This window comes from Anopheles gambiae, chromosome 2 (genome assembly GCF_943734735.2).
Source record: "Anopheles gambiae chromosome 2, idAnoGambNW_F1_1, whole genome shotgun sequence".
Classification (NCBI taxonomy): Eukaryota; Metazoa; Arthropoda; class Insecta; order Diptera; family Culicidae; genus Anopheles; species Anopheles gambiae.
This window is the reverse complement of record NC_064601.1, coordinates 20,612,017-20,626,763: the sequence shown is the minus strand read 5'-3', so window position 1 is coordinate 20,626,763 and position 14,747 is coordinate 20,612,017. Positions and strand designations below refer to the sequence as shown.

At 50.5% G+C, this 14,747-nt stretch overlaps 5 protein-coding genes across 5 annotated transcripts; 2 read left to right on the top strand and 3 right to left on the bottom strand.

The window, feature by feature from the left end:
• Positions 1-553: 553 nt before the first annotated feature.
• On the bottom strand, positions 554-3,624 carry LOC1273572 (uncharacterized). The gene is made up of 5 exons (XM_312565.4): positions 3,378-3,624; positions 2,707-3,131; positions 2,313-2,591; positions 2,098-2,211; positions 554-2,019 (listed from the first exon to the last, which is right to left on the bottom strand). Exons 1-5 carry the CDS (start codon positions 3,384-3,386, stop codon positions 1,974-1,976), a joined length of 873 nt encoding a protein of 290 aa, XP_312565.3. The 5' UTR covers positions 3,387-3,624; the 3' UTR covers positions 554-1,973.
• Positions 3,625-3,834: 210 nt separating this feature from the next.
• Positions 3,835-6,439, top strand: LOC1273573 (endonuclease III-like protein 1). Its single transcript, XM_312566.6, has 3 exons — positions 3,835-4,042; positions 4,119-5,012; positions 5,872-6,439. The coding sequence occupies exons 1-3, from the start codon at positions 3,995-3,997 to the stop codon at positions 6,313-6,315; spliced, it is 1,386 nt and encodes a 461-aa protein (XP_312566.6). The 5' UTR covers positions 3,835-3,994; the 3' UTR covers positions 6,316-6,439.
• Positions 5,043-5,767, bottom strand: LOC1273574 (uncharacterized). Its single transcript, XM_312567.4, has 2 exons — positions 5,610-5,767; positions 5,043-5,508 (listed from the first exon to the last, which is right to left on the bottom strand). Exons 1-2 carry the CDS (start codon positions 5,655-5,657, stop codon positions 5,137-5,139), a joined length of 420 nt encoding a protein of 139 aa, XP_312567.4. The 5' UTR covers positions 5,658-5,767; the 3' UTR covers positions 5,043-5,136.
• LOC1273575 (prostatic acid phosphatase) lies at positions 6,440-8,947 on the bottom strand. The gene is made up of 3 exons (XM_312568.6): positions 8,059-8,947; positions 7,838-7,936; positions 6,440-7,752 (listed from the first exon to the last, which is right to left on the bottom strand). Exons 1-3 carry the CDS (start codon positions 8,203-8,205, stop codon positions 6,682-6,684), a joined length of 1,317 nt encoding a protein of 438 aa, XP_312568.6. The 5' UTR covers positions 8,206-8,947; the 3' UTR covers positions 6,440-6,681.
• Positions 8,948-9,772: 825 nt separating this feature from the next.
• Positions 9,773-14,616, top strand: LOC1273576 (uncharacterized). The gene is made up of 4 exons (XM_312569.6): positions 9,773-12,995; positions 13,091-13,193; positions 13,262-13,548; positions 13,629-14,616. Exons 1-4 carry the CDS (start codon positions 10,255-10,257, stop codon positions 13,729-13,731), a joined length of 3,234 nt encoding a protein of 1,077 aa, XP_312569.6. The 5' UTR covers positions 9,773-10,254; the 3' UTR covers positions 13,732-14,616.
• The last annotated feature ends 131 nt before the right edge of the window (positions 14,617-14,747 follow it).

Below are 14,747 nucleotides of genomic sequence, written 5' to 3'. Positions count from 1 at the left end.
GAAATGTCGTTCAGTTTCGGGAGAAGGGGACAACATGCAAGCGACGCTGCGAACCCTGTGGGAGAATCTTTTCGGACCGACTCCTCCTCTCGGATGTGCGTTGCGATTTCTTTCCCTACATCTTGGTGGTTTGATCGTAATTCATGCACCGAGCTGAATTGAGAACTGGTTTTATTTTCGGACACTGCGAAATGGGTCAAGCGGCCATACGCAGGGTACGCGCGTTAAAGGAAAAGGAAAGGCCACATTGCTTTTCCCTGGGCAAATGGGCAGTAAATTTGGGGAGTCTCTCTTTTCCTGTGACCCACATTACAGGCGGTACGCGCCCGATAGTGCAAAGACGTTCTGACTTCAACCCCATTTAAAAGCGAACGCGAGCGATTGCCTATGGCCATCTTCGGGACAAGGCGGGGTAGCAGGAAAAAAGGAAACCCCGTCCCCGCCTGTCGCGCTGGTTGTCGTGGTCTTATCGTTGACTAACCGGCGTGATTTGGAAAGTGAAGGCCTCAACGTTGCCGTGCTCAATCGTGCCGTGGGATTTAAAAAATGTGTGTAGTTTGATTGATTTTCGATTTTATTATACTATATCAAAAAAGAGTTCTGTACGCGTGTTTATGCAAGTGTATGATCGTTTTGTTCACTGTGTTCTATGTATCATGGGGATGTGTTGTATTATGTGTACGTGGCGTGTGAGAGTGTATGTATATTACAGACCGCGCGGCACCATGGCGGGAAAAGCGTCTTCACGATTGCGCTGCCTGTCCCGCTGGTTTGCCGCACAGCTGCATGCTGCATTTCGTAAATATAATTGTTTCTGTTTTTGTTGCAATATGTGTGTGTGTGTATATATATATAAATATAAATACAGTAGAGAATATTTTTTCCAGAACTTTGTTGGCGATTTGAAATTATTAGATCAGAAAACGAAACGAAATGCTCACTCTCTCATTCGCACTGCTGCTGCTGCTTCTCTCCACCAACAAAAACTGTCCATCTTGGGCACACGCACAAGTCTGCCTCCTTCTCTACTTCGCGGTTTGGATGTGTGTAACTTCTATCGTGCATGTTTGTTTGCCGTTCATTCATCAATCCCCACTCTCCGACTTAGTCTTTGTCTTTCTAGTTTCCGCTCATCATAATATGCACTGTCCTATCGTATTTTTTGTTTTCATCTAAACGTTCCCAGCCGATGTGTCCTTTCTCTCCCAGGTGATGTGCCCCCTTATGAATTTGTCTTTCCGCATTGTTCCTATGTGCGCATGCATTAACCTGATTCTGCTCCCGCTGCCGGTTTCGGGGTATACATAAAAAAAATGGATAACGCATCATTAGACTGATCAGAGTGGCTGCTTTTCCTTCTATACCCTAATGCTTACGGTTCGATTTGTCCGCACAATCGGTCGTTTTCGATGTAAATTTGAAGCGAAAATTAGAAAGAAAGAAAAACAGGAAATAGCACATTTCTAAAGCACATTAACAAACAGTAACAAATTATATACTCATTCTCAAGAAGGGAAGGAAATATTGCTGCCAGGTGGCAATCTGAACCAGTACCGTAGTAGTGTGTTAAGTAAATTAGCAACTCTTTCTTTGTTCTTATTCGCAAATCATGCCACTGCCGTGAAAATGCAGAAAGCATTCACTTTATCTGAATGGTTTGGTTAGTGCAGAGGGTACCGAAGGTTACAAATGTGCTACACCAACTACTTTCACGTGGCGGCGTGAAAACTAAGAGCATAATCGTGAGCAAAACCGATGATTACGATGATTGTGTAGGGCGAGAGATGATGATCGTTGATAGTAACAGTACATGATACCGTGGACCGTCCTAGAGTAGCGCTGATCCTGGTGGCTTTAACATGAGGTTGTGGGACGCAATGTCGCATTGAACAAACGTATAAGATTTCCCCCCTGCCGCTGCTGCTGCTGCTGACCCCTCTCACACATTCTCATGCAGCTCCGTTGGCATCTACCTAGAATCTTCTGCCCGACGCTGGCTGACCGTACCCGGAAGCGGAACTACGATTGGATTGAGGCGAGTGAAAATAAGTGCATCGACGGTTGGATGGGCACCTGTAATGCCCTGCTACTGCTTACCGGTATCCCGAGGAGCTACTGCTCATGGAAGGATAAGATTGACTATAATCTGTAGTTTGTCCCACTGCTGCTGCGGGGTCCGCCGAAGCTTGTGAGTAGCCGCCAGCATATGAGCTAATGAAAAAGAAAGGCAAACGACACAGTTAGTCGTACATCCACACCCACACACACACACACGTTCGACTAAAGAATTGAAGAAATTTGCTTAAACGTACTAGCTATCTGCCGTTGCTGGAGCTGAAGATGGCCATCGCTGGTAGCTGGAGGATGCTTGTGTAGTATCGTACCCGTAGCTACTGTAGCCGCCATCGTAGCTGGAATAGCCATCGTAATTGCTACCGTACGTTCCCCGGCTCGGATCGGAGGGATAGGATGGCAGTGTAAAACCGCGGCGGTCCTCGCTGCTAGAGTGCCGGGTACTTCCATAGCCCCCGCCATTGCTGCTGTAACCGTACCCATAAGCATTGTTGGAGGAACTGTACCCAGCATCGTTCCTGTAGCTCAGACGGGCGAATAAGAGAAACAGAGAGAGAGAGCGAGAGAAAGAAAGGAAACAATTTTGTTAATAAGTTGAAAAGCGTTTCAAAAATATCGTCTAAAAGCGCTTACCTATAACCTCCTTCATAACGACCACCGCCGGTACCATAGTTTGCACGTGCCCCATAGCCTCCCGGAGTGCGAGCGGCACCGTACCCAGCGCCGACACCGTACGGCTGGCTGCGCATTCCACCGCGCGAGCCTCGCATCGGACCGGCGCCGGGACGACCGCGCGCACTATCCATGCTGCCGCCACCGACGCCGCCAGGCGGCCTTTCCCGCACCCGGCCACGCTCCACCACGATCGTCACACCCTTGAAGGTGGTATTGTGCAGCGCCTGGATCGCACTCTCGGCCATATCCTGGTTTTGCATGTGGACGAACGCGCACCGATTCATGACATCGCATTCCGTCACCACGCCATAGTTCTCGAACAGCCGGCGCACTTCCTCCGGCTTCGTCGCCGGTGGCAAGCTGCCTACAAACACTTTAGTTCTCTGCGCGTCCCGCGTACCCACGGTACGGAAGGGGAAGGGGGGAGGCGGTGGTGCCGCGCGAGCACATCACCGATCACCGGAGTAGCGGTCAGCGGGGAAAGGGCGAAAAGAACACGGTATTAGACGCTGGCGAAGCATTCGGCTACTCATCCGGTTGCTGCGTGCGGTGGTTTCGCCGGGAGCTCGATCCGGAGCACCGGAAATGATACCACACCGTAGCCACACAGCACCAACCAAAACACTTACCGGGATCATCGCATACGTCCTGCACTGCGACTGTGGCTTACTGCTAACGTGCTAAGCTAAGGCTTACGATGGTAAACTAAAACGAAATGTGGAACCAAACAGAACCAGGATGGTAGGAAAAAACAAAAATATTTTGTCTTCTCTCTCTCCAGGCTTGCGCCAACGTTTAAATGGCGTCTGCGGTGCGGATGGATTTCACTTTTCTCGCCCGATGACAGCCCGACCCAGTGACAGCTAGCCCTATCTCGCAATGACAGATGCCAGTGCTGCCAGATGTGCTGCAAAGTGTGTGAATGGCGAGCGCACAGGGCGGAATAAATAAATGCAGCATTTTCTCTTATTTTAGCGCATGATGCCGTAAACATTTTCGGGAAGATTTTTCAACATGATTTTTGCCGCTTAAATTATTTTTTGTAGTTTTCCCATATTTATCCGTCTCAGTTTGGAGCGGTTTTCCGTTCCAAGAAATGGTCATTGACATTCGTTTGACGTGCAGTCGGCGTATCATAGCGGGTTTCTGTTTCCTGAGCTATTTTCTTGGTAAACACGCGGAAAGCAAACAAATTCCGTAATTTCCGTCCTCTGTGTACTGTAGAGCAGCTAATTTCATACTGTATATGCGTATTTTCTACTCGGCTGCATATCGTTTATTCACTACTACAATGGTAATTATGATATTTCGCTCGATTTCCTCATTCTTCGTAGGAGTAACCATCTTCTCTGCTCTTGCTACATTTCCAGGAAACGAAGTCTCCATACTTCTCACCGCGCAAAACGCGAAATTACGCCAAGAAAGAAGGCTTAACTCTGCTGCAGAAAGCTACCCAAGGGCTCAACCCGCAGGAAAAGCATGCTTCCGGGAAGAAACCACCGGCACGCGGGTTCAAGGCCAAGGACGAAAGCAACAGTGCGGCGAATGGTGTCGCACAAGAGAAACCTATCAAAAAGGTGATCAAAAAGCGTGCAACCAATATCCGCACCGACGCACTCGCTGTTGTAAAGAATGAAATTGTTATAAAAGAAAAGTCTGACGAAACAGTCGTAGCACCGCTGCAGGGGAATGAAAAGACGCCCGAAAAGCAGCCAGACACAAACGGCGATGTCGAAGGTGGGAATGAAATGATGAGCACTAGCAGTGCAACATTACCGGAGACAGAAGTCAAAATTAAAGTCGAGCCTGTAGACGATATTGAAACGGCACCACAGCTAACCAGTTCCGTGCTGGAGAAAACTCCGATCAAACGCGAGCCAGCAGGGGCTGACCATTCTCCTATCAAACGAGAGCTCGAAAACGGTAACACTGATGACTCAACCGTCGCCAAAGAGTCCAAGTGGGAGCCCGAAAACTGGCGTCAGATGATGGAAAACATTCGCGAAATGCGCAAAGCCCATCTGGCCCCGGTCGACACGATGGGTTGCGATCAGTTCACACAGGACCCCGGTGCCACGGAAGTGCCGGATCGTGTGAAACGCTACCACTGTCTGGTGTCGCTGATACTGTCGAGCCAAACGAAGGACAAAGCGAACCACGAATGTATGCTGCGGCTGAAGAAGCACGGTCTTACGCCGGAATCGATCGTTGCCACCGACAGTGCTGTGCTGCAGAAGCTTATCTATCCTGTCGGATTCTATAAGGTACGTGATGTGAAGGCCATTTCTGTCCCGTTTGGTTGCGTGTGGAGTTTTATTGAATATTGAAACAGTAGTGTTAGTTGGTAAATGGAACATCACTCGTGCGGCGGAGCTCGTCTGGCCTAAATTACACGGCGTCGGAAGCTGTCACATTTTGGCCCTTTTTCGCCAACATCTCCGTGGCGATCTTTTCCAGATCGTCCAGGCTGAGTTGGTGCAGCTTTTGTTCAAAGTCGTCCATAAATTTGGTCGTCAATCGCTGCGATTGCTCTTCCTGCAGGTAGCGCTTGAAGTGGCGGTAGATGACGTCCCGCAGTGGATCCGGCTTCTTGACCACCAGCGTCAGCTTCGTACCGTCCACAATGCTGCCATAGGAGGCGACAGTCTTTTCATCTGCCAGCGCTTTCCCCACCAGCAGCAGCTTCTGATGCTCCACCGGTATGGAGCTTTTCTTCTCAATCTCTTCCTTAATCTGCTGAATTGTAGCCTCTTCTGTTGTCTGTTGGGCAAAGAGAGAGAGAGAAAGAAAGAAAGGAGTCATTGTTTATATGCCTTTTACCACAACCATGCTCGAAGTATGGCAATAGCATGAATACACACCTCGACAGAGTATTCTTCTCCTTTCAATATCTTAATAGTGAGCTTCATTTTGCTTAGCAATTTGTGTGAAACTGGTTGCGGGTTTCCGTGTCAACAATGTGTGCTGTACGTTTCCTGCACGTTCGCTTTGTTTTGATGCTGCCAAACTGACGTGACATGAATACAGCTCCCCCACCCTTTGGGTGGTGAAATTTCAAAAACCACGCACCAGTGTTGCCAAACACCAATCATTCAAAAGCGTTTGCCTTTTCTATGTTTGCAGAACAAAACTCGCTTCATCAAGGAGATGTCCCAAATTTTAATCGACCAGTACGGAGGAGACATTCCCAACAGCATCGAAGGTTTGCTCAAGCTGCCGGGTGTGGGTACAAAAATGGCCCATCTTTGCATGCGCAGCGCCTGGAATATTGTGACCGGCATCGGTGTGGATACGCACGTGCACCGCATCGCCAACTGGCTGAAGTGGGTGCCGAAGGAAACGAAAAATCCTGAAAATACGCGCCAAGCACTGGAGAAATGGTTACCGTACGAGCTGTGGGATGAGGTGAACCATCTGCTGGTCGGTTTCGGACAAACCATCTGCACGCCGCGCTTTCCGCGCTGCAATGACTGTTCGAACGCGCCAATCTGCCCGGCACGTGGCCAACAGAAGATACGCAGCACGCCGATCAAGAAGGAGGTCAAGATGGAGGATTTGGAGTTTTGAACCGGATCTTTTTTCCGTTGAGATTAAATTACAATTTTTAAATCACTTTTTTTTACATCACCTTCCAGTACAAACAGAACAAAGTTCTTTCCGTGTGCATGAAAAATAAGCGTTCAAAAACAAATTTCTTTTTGTTAACAGAATCGTCTTCCGTTTCCGTCTGCAGCTATAATGTATATTTATCACTTACAAAAATCTCATCTCTCTAAACCAGTGCATTTCGATAACACAAAGGAGAACATACGGAGGAAGGCTCCCACAAAGAACAAACAGACAGTACCACCAACAGCCGCCACATCAGCCTTATGAAACAACGCTACATTACATTATGAAATGGGGTGTCGTCGTAAATGCAACTCCGTCCTCTCATCCATCGATCCGCAGGTACCATCGTTCACTGTTCAGACTGTTGCGACGCTTCGCGATGGCTACCACGGTCAGCAAGACGAGCAGCGAAACGACCGTCAGCAGCACGACCCCGATTAAGCTGCTGGCCGAGTTGAGGTCCGCCTCGACGTAGCTCATCGACAGCAGGGACAGCTGGCATTCAGCTTCCCAATCCTGCGGCAGAATGTTGTCGTAGATTTCGAACATCCTATCCAGCGAACACCGTGCGTCACATCCAGGCACGACCAACCGATACGGTTCGCCCGTGGTGTTTTTGTAGAACAGCTCCACGTACGCCTGACCACCATTGGCGGGTTGCCGCAGCTCGAGCAGCACGCACGCCGCAAACGGTGGATTGTGCAGCTCAAACACGCGCAGCGCATTCAGCAGGCTAGCGACCGTGACGTCGTGCGCACTGTACATCCACACGGAACGGTTCGGCTTGAGCGTGCCCTTTGCCTTCGAGCGGAACCGGTTCAACATTTCCTTCACCAGTGGGCCCATCTTCAGGCGGGCCAGCTGGGTGGTGTTCGTTTTCACCGCAAACGTCATGGCGGAGACGGAACGCAGCGGTTCGGGATAGACCGTTTTGGTCCAGTCTGGCAGCGTGAAGTTGTTCAGCTCCTCGATCAGCAGCGCACTGTACAGGTTCTGCAGGGAGGAGAGCGAATCGTACCGGCGGCCCGTCTTCTCCGTCACGTACCGGTACACCGGCTCGAACGAGGCGTTGTACGAATGGTACGGTTCCGATTGGCGGTACACCTTCAGCGCGTGGTCAAACGCGGGACAGCGCTTCTTCGCCGCCAGTACACTGTCCAGCTCCTCCGTGACGGTGTGCACCGGGATCGGTTGCCAGGTGATGGCCGAGTCCCACACGTCCCGTCCCGTCGGTGGATACAGCCCGGCGAGATTCGCTTCCGCGCTCATCAGCGTGCGGTCGACGTCGGTGGAGCGTACGTAGATCTCGTTGTTGCTGTACGTATCCTGCAGCAAGCTTGAGTACCGCTGGCGTAGCCATTTTCCTAACAGCAAATGGCGCATTTTACCTGCCTGCAACAAAAGGGTGGAGTTGGGAAATTATTCGCCGTCTTGCAGGGGGGTTCCTGTTGCAATTAAATGCTATTATATGACTTACGTTCACTAGCTGTCCCCAATCGGCGGTCCAGTGGCTGGGATCCTTCCAAGGATCGTTCGGATACGGATCGATCGGAGTACGATCGCCATGGCGGAACAGCTGCAAAGCACATAAACACAAAAGAACCGTGTAAAAAAAATGTTTTCGCCATTTAATGTGCCATCGACGCAAAAGATTGCGACGTATCACAAAAAAAAACACACTGTCCCTTATCAACTTACAACATGGGCAAAAATGAGCTTCCCTTCACCATCATCTTTGCTGACCGTCCCGTTCGGCGTTCCGCTGACGCCCAGCACCATTAATGTTGCCAGCAGCAACGCAGCAGTCAATGACCGTAATTCTACACCAATAAATTCGCCTGCCATTGCTACCGAATCGTGAAACAGGCTAGAGAAACTCCCTGTGCCGACTGGAAGCCTATCGATGGATAATTTTAACTAAACTATGCAAATTAATGCCGCCCGAAGTTAATCGATGGAGTAATGACTGCACGGCACGGCCTGCGCTCACACGACTGGTTGCTTCACCGATTGCCCGATCCGTTGTTCCATATGGACGTTTTGCTATCTATTTCGGGATTTGCATCGCTTTGGCAGATCTTTCTTTTGTTTGTGTCTCTGGGATGGCAACACACTACCACACACACATACACGTATGCACAGACGCGGCACTGCTCACGTTGGGAGTGTGATAAGATAATGCTTAACGTGATAAAAATGATTTTTATCGTAACTTCAACAACAACTTCCTCCTAAGCCGATTACCTCTCGCAAGCTCAGCAATAGAAACTATTTGTTGAGTGTACCAAAACCGAGACGCTTTTTCCGTTACCCTTGCTCTTGAAACCGTATGGCGGATTGAGCTGGTGTGCGAACCGGTTCGATGGATTTGGGCGAAGCAATTATTTTTTTCTAATTGCACGCTAATTGAAGGACAAAGTGAGTCGATCATTTGATCGCAGGAAAAGGTGTTTAAAATATTCAACCGTCGGCTTTGGTCCATGGAAAATATGATTGTGTTTTTCATTTTCTTTAAAAATCCGTTTATGCACCGAACCGGTTCAGGGCTGAAGCAAAAGAATGGTTAACGGACTGTAGCCATAGTCCAAATGTAGCAATTGTGGCAGTCTTTCGTTTTTTTAAACAGACTTTGATGAAAAGAGCTCGATTGTCGGTCATACTTTCTGCTAAATTCTCCAAAACACTAATTTATTATTTATTTAACATAAAAATCTTAATTTGCCAATACACCCCACCGGCACCGTGTTACAGGGTTTCACACTTTATCTCAAGACCGCGGGACCCCTTCCCGAATCTGTCTTAGCCAAAGCCAAGATTGCGGTATGATGCTTGAAAACGTTGATGATACCTGAATTCATCGGATGCAATGCTGAATCTGCGGCACATTTCTCGAAACACACTGGTCCGCGCCGAGGACATGCGGTCGAATATTTTTTTACATGGATAACCTTTGTGTACATCAGTGTACTGAAAACAGTGAATTTTTTTTTCGTGTTTTTACCAGAAAAGATTATTTAAACAGTTCAAACTACTTTCTTAACACTTGTAAATATTTTAATTAAACAAATATGCATTCACTCATTCTATTAAATTGTCTTTTCTTGGTAAAAAAAAACGAAAAGGATAATTGAGTGTTTCTAATAGACTGATGTACACAAAGGTTATCCGTGTAAAAAAATATTCGACCGCTTGTCCTCGGCGCGGACCAGTGTGTTTCGAGAAATGTGCCGCAGATTCAGCATTGCATCCGATGAATTCAGGTATCATCAACGTTTTCAGGTATCATCAACGTTTTCAAGCATCATACCGCAATCTTGGCTTTGGCTAAGACAGATTCGGGAAGGGGTCCCGCGGTCTTGAGATAAAGTGTGAAACCCTGTAATGGGGCTCAAGCACAGCTGTCAACCGTTTGCAGTTTGACAGTGCATGCGTAAAATAAGAATATTCTTCTTTCTCCTCTTGCGCTCCTTATTACTCACAGTGTTCTTCACGTCTTCGTGGTGGCACAGAAGGATTTTCGTTTGGTAATTTTCCTCTACGCGCGTCGGTTTTTCCAATTGGCGGCCGTACGGACGGCCCTTTTGCGGTGGAAAATCAGGCACAGCGCATCGTTCGACCGTCGTGCGCTGTCGCCCAGCCGTCGGTAATAATTCGCGCGTTTCAGGTGGCGCGCACGGTTTGTACGGTGGGTGGTGGGATACAACGCGTGTGTGTATGCCCTAGAAGTTCCACATCAACCATCGCCGTACCCCATCCATCGCCACCCCCCAGTAGCGGTCGTCGATGGCATTGCATTCGAACGGCGCACGGCATACAGCTGCAGTTTCCGGCGGAGGGCACGCATCAGCTCCTTTTCCAGCGCGCATCTAGGCAGGGAATAAGGGCACTCCGAAAATGTCTAATAATACGCGCGATGGGAATGAAAATTTCTGGCCCCCGAACCAGCAGGTGCAGCCGCCACTGCCGCCGCCGCATCACTACGCCGCGCACGCACAGCACCAGTTCCACCAGCAGCTGCATCAGACGCTGCTGCAGCAGCCAGTAGTGCCGCCGCAGCTGCTGCCCCATCCGCAGCATCTGTCGTACGCGGTTCCGACCGTGCCGGTGGTAGCACCGTCAGGGGCACCATACTACCACGGTGCAGCTGGCATGGTGGACGGCTATGGTGCGAGCGGGACGGGCTTTTCCATGCACCATGGAGCGCACCAACCGCTGGAGGATGAGTACTCGGATGCATACGGGCAAGCGATCAAGGTGGTGTATCAACCGCAGCAACATCAGGCCAGTGCTGTCACTGCTGCTGCTGCTGCTCCCGGTATGATGCCCTGTACGCAGGAAGATCCAAACCAGAACCATGTCGTGCAGGACAAGCAAGGCTACGAGCTGTTTTCCAACAATAGCAGCTTTATGCTGGCTGCTCCAGGGTTTGGATTTACCCTACATAACCCACAGCAGCAACAACAGCAACAACAACAACAGCAGGAACAGCCACAACAGCAGCAACAGCCGATGTCCCAGTTCTCTTCAATGTCTACTCCCCCTGCACAAGTTACCCATCCTACCCAGCAAGCAGCAGCGCCAGTACCACAGGCCACCACGAGCCAAACGCTGGAGAATGGCAACAACAGCACCAGCTCGTTGATTAGCCAGCTCGTCGGCAACTGGGCACCGACCATTTCCGGCACGTATGGCAACGGGCCCTCGTCTTTGGCAAATGATGCACCCTCGCAGTCCGTTAGTAACCCTCCCGTGCAGGAAGATAACAGCAAGGCTACCGTGTCCCCCACCAAGGTGGCATTTTCGAAACCCGTCATCAATCCCGTCACACCGAACGTGATCGGTACGACGTCGCAAGCGCACGGATCACCCTCCAGCTCGCCGAGCGTAGTGCCGGCGGTGTCGTCGAATCGCAACAATACGAACGCTGCGGCCGTATACAACCAGCAGAACGACGACAACTCGGCCAAGCTGGACCAGAACGTGAACAAGAAGCAGCGCATAGTGGCGGAGGTAAAGCCGATGCGCATGTCGTACTCCGATGTGCTGAGCAAAAACGTGCCGTCCGGAGGTAATCCGTTCGCTTCAAACGCGTCCACTAACGGGGAAATGGTAAGCGCCCTTCCGGCAACGTTCGGCAACGGCACAAAGGTGTCCGGTAGCGGTGGACCGAATGGTGGTTCCGGTGGAAAATCGAAACGCGAATCGAAACGTTCCAATGCCAACGGAGAACGCAAATCGATGGGAAACGCTGGAAATGTTACGCACGCCAAGGATAGGGCCAATGATGGAAGCACGCGCAAGGCTGACCGTACGAATGGTGCTGGAACTGGGACGAACTCTCCCACGATGACGGATGGAGGCAGCAGCAAGCCGATGGAAGGAAGCGCTGACGCTACGCTAAGATCGGGCCAGGAAAAGGGACGCAATAAGAGCGACAAGACGAGCGGCGTTAAGCGCGACAAGGGTGGTTCGCGTTCCGGTGCGGAAGGGCTCGAGACAGGCGGGAAGAAAGGGCGCTCGGGCACACATTCGAACGAGGATGAAACTGGTGGGCTGCAGAACTGTCGAAGCGATGCGTCCTCCGCGCCGTTGGCAAACGACGAAATGGAGGAAGAGCGTGGCGAGGATTACGAGGAGTACGATTCGGACGAGTACGATCAGGTAAGTATCGGCTCGTCGGAAACGTCCGGCCGGCAGGACAAGCAGCAGCAGCAGCAGCATCAGGCCGGCCATGAGGAGCTCCCTTTCCTGTACAACGTGAAAAAGAACACAAACGGAGCGAATGATACACATATCGAAAAGATTAACCCACCGCGAACGGCTACGGCTTCGACACATCGGAAGGGAGGTGGTGGCCGCAGTGCACGCGCACCCGGCAAGCAACCGGACAAGTCGGTCGGTAACCAACAGGCCAGCGGAAAGCGTTCGGTGCGGTCGCGCAAAAATCAAAAGTACGCCTTTCTGGAGAAGCTGCTGCTGAAGTGGCTCGAGTACACGATGCTGGCACTGCACTGGCTGTGGTCGCTCGTCAGCGACGTGGTGTATCTGAGCGCCCGTCTTGCGTGGGACTATGTGCTGTCCGCGTATCAGTACTGCCGGCAGCACGTGCATACGATTCGGCAAGATTTTGGGAAAAATTCCGGCCGACCGGGCGCTTGGTTCCGGCGCGTCTGGCAATCGTTCGACGGGCACTTTGCCAAGGAGTCGCGGTGGGCGTTCTGGCGGCGCTGTCGTAAGCAGAAACCGGCCGAACCGCCCGGTGGCAAGTCGACCCCGTACCGGGACGGTCGGCTACCGTCGACGGCGGACGAAGCGATGTCCTCGCTGCTGAACTGCAAGGGAAAGGACGCGTACAGTATTCTGGGCGTGAGTCCGGACTGCTCGCAAGAGCAGATACGGAAGCACTACAAGAAGATTGCCGTACTGGTGCACCCGGACAAGAACAAGCAGCCGGGCGCGGAGGAAGCGTTCAAGGTGCTGCAGCGCTCGTTCGAGCTGATCGGCGAACCGGAAAGCCGCAAAGAGTACGACCAGAGCCTGGCCGAGGCACTGAACGCGGAGAAAGCGTGGTCGGAGATTAACGATTTGTTGACGCAGCTGCACACGAAAATATCGGAAGCCGCCAACACTATCAGGTACGTGGAACAGTGCAGATAAGGAACATTGGTGATTGCCTCGATGACTGAGTATCAATTCATTTTTTCTAATCTTCCTACTTTCTTGCGAACAGATGTAGCAGCTGCTGTCTGCGCCACCCGCGGAAACCGACCGGACGGGCACACTACGCGGCTAGGGAGTGTAGTTCATGCAAGATCCGTCATCCGGCACGGGAGGTACGCTGTTTGGTTTTGCGCTTTCATCTCCACCGATCCTCAATATGATCGTAAATCTATCATTTCAGGGCGACATTTGGGCTGAGACGAGCTTCCTCGGTTTGCGCTGGAAGTATCTCGCGATGATGGAGGGCAACGTGTACGACATTACGGAGTGGGCCAACTGTCAGAAGGGGGCCCTGTCCCACCTGCAGCCCAATTCGCACATCGTACAGTATCGCATTGTGCTTGGCAGCAGCTCCCAGCAGCAGCAGCAGCAGCAACAGCAACAGCAGCAACATCAACCACAGCATCAGGCCGGCCAACCACTGGACAAGGATCAGATTGGACGCTCCCGCAAAGAACCGACTGCAAAGTAGGCCTTGTTTACGAGTGAACGATTAGTGTGTGCGTTCCCGTTTGCTAATCGATTCAACGCTTTTCTATCTGTTTTAGTGAACCGAATTTGGATGATTTTCTGAACAACATCTACGCCGGCCAGAACCAGCAAGCTTCGTCGCAGAATGCTTCGTCTAGGCGACGCTATCGTAGAAACTAAAACCCCAACCGCCACACGCCATTTGCGAAGAACGAGGGGATTGTTTTTCGCATCTCACTCAACTCAACTCCACTTAAATGTGAATCCATGTTTTCTCCCCCGCCTTCTATAGACCCATTAACTCAACCCGATAAATTCGAACCACCAGTTTTGATGGCATGACCCCAGGCAGGAGCCAAGGAGTCGCCGGTGTGTTTACGCGCGTTTGAAATAGTACCACGAATCCTTCAACAATCTCTACCCCTTAATTACTCTCTGGAAACCGTTTTGTCGAGCGAGATAGAGATTCGGTGTCGCGTTCGTTCGTTCGTTCAACAACCGTTAGGTCCCCTGTTTTCCGTTAGCAAACGCAGTGGCAAAGGTTTTGGAATTTAAAATTTACGATGCAAAAGTTAAGCGTCGACACGTTCTTCGTTCACCGTTTCAGTACAAAACCCTCCTTTCTCGATCGATGTTTAGCGTCCGTGTGTGATTGTGTGTAGTGCGGAGGGAAGCAGTAATCCGCATTGGATGAGGAACAATCGGAGTGAATTTGGTTTGGTCGTGAGGAACAGATTGAGGCCTCTTCAAAATTCAAATAATGTCTGTGTGTGCGTGTGTGTGTATTCTATTAGTAAATTCAATGAATGTCTATTGAGCCCCCTTTACACTACTCGCTAACGGAATGAACGAAATCAACTTAATAATTAATTCACGCATAAAGCGGAATACGTACGGAAATTAGACGCTTCATATGCCACATGCAGTGGGCATCCGGAGCTTAACAATATGTAACCACTTGAGAATAAATTTACCAACCGAAACCACAAAATAGCGGTATGTACCAGTACCAGTAGCGGAAATCGCAAATTGAATGAGTAAAATAAATGTGTTCCTGAACGCAAACGTTTCGCGCGCGTGCAATTACTGCCAATGATGAGAAATGCAATGTTGGAGTTCCATGAGAATGTTTTCTAACGAACACTTTGCTCTTATCAAACCCGCCCTGAAACCGATATGCGACAGTTGCGCACAAC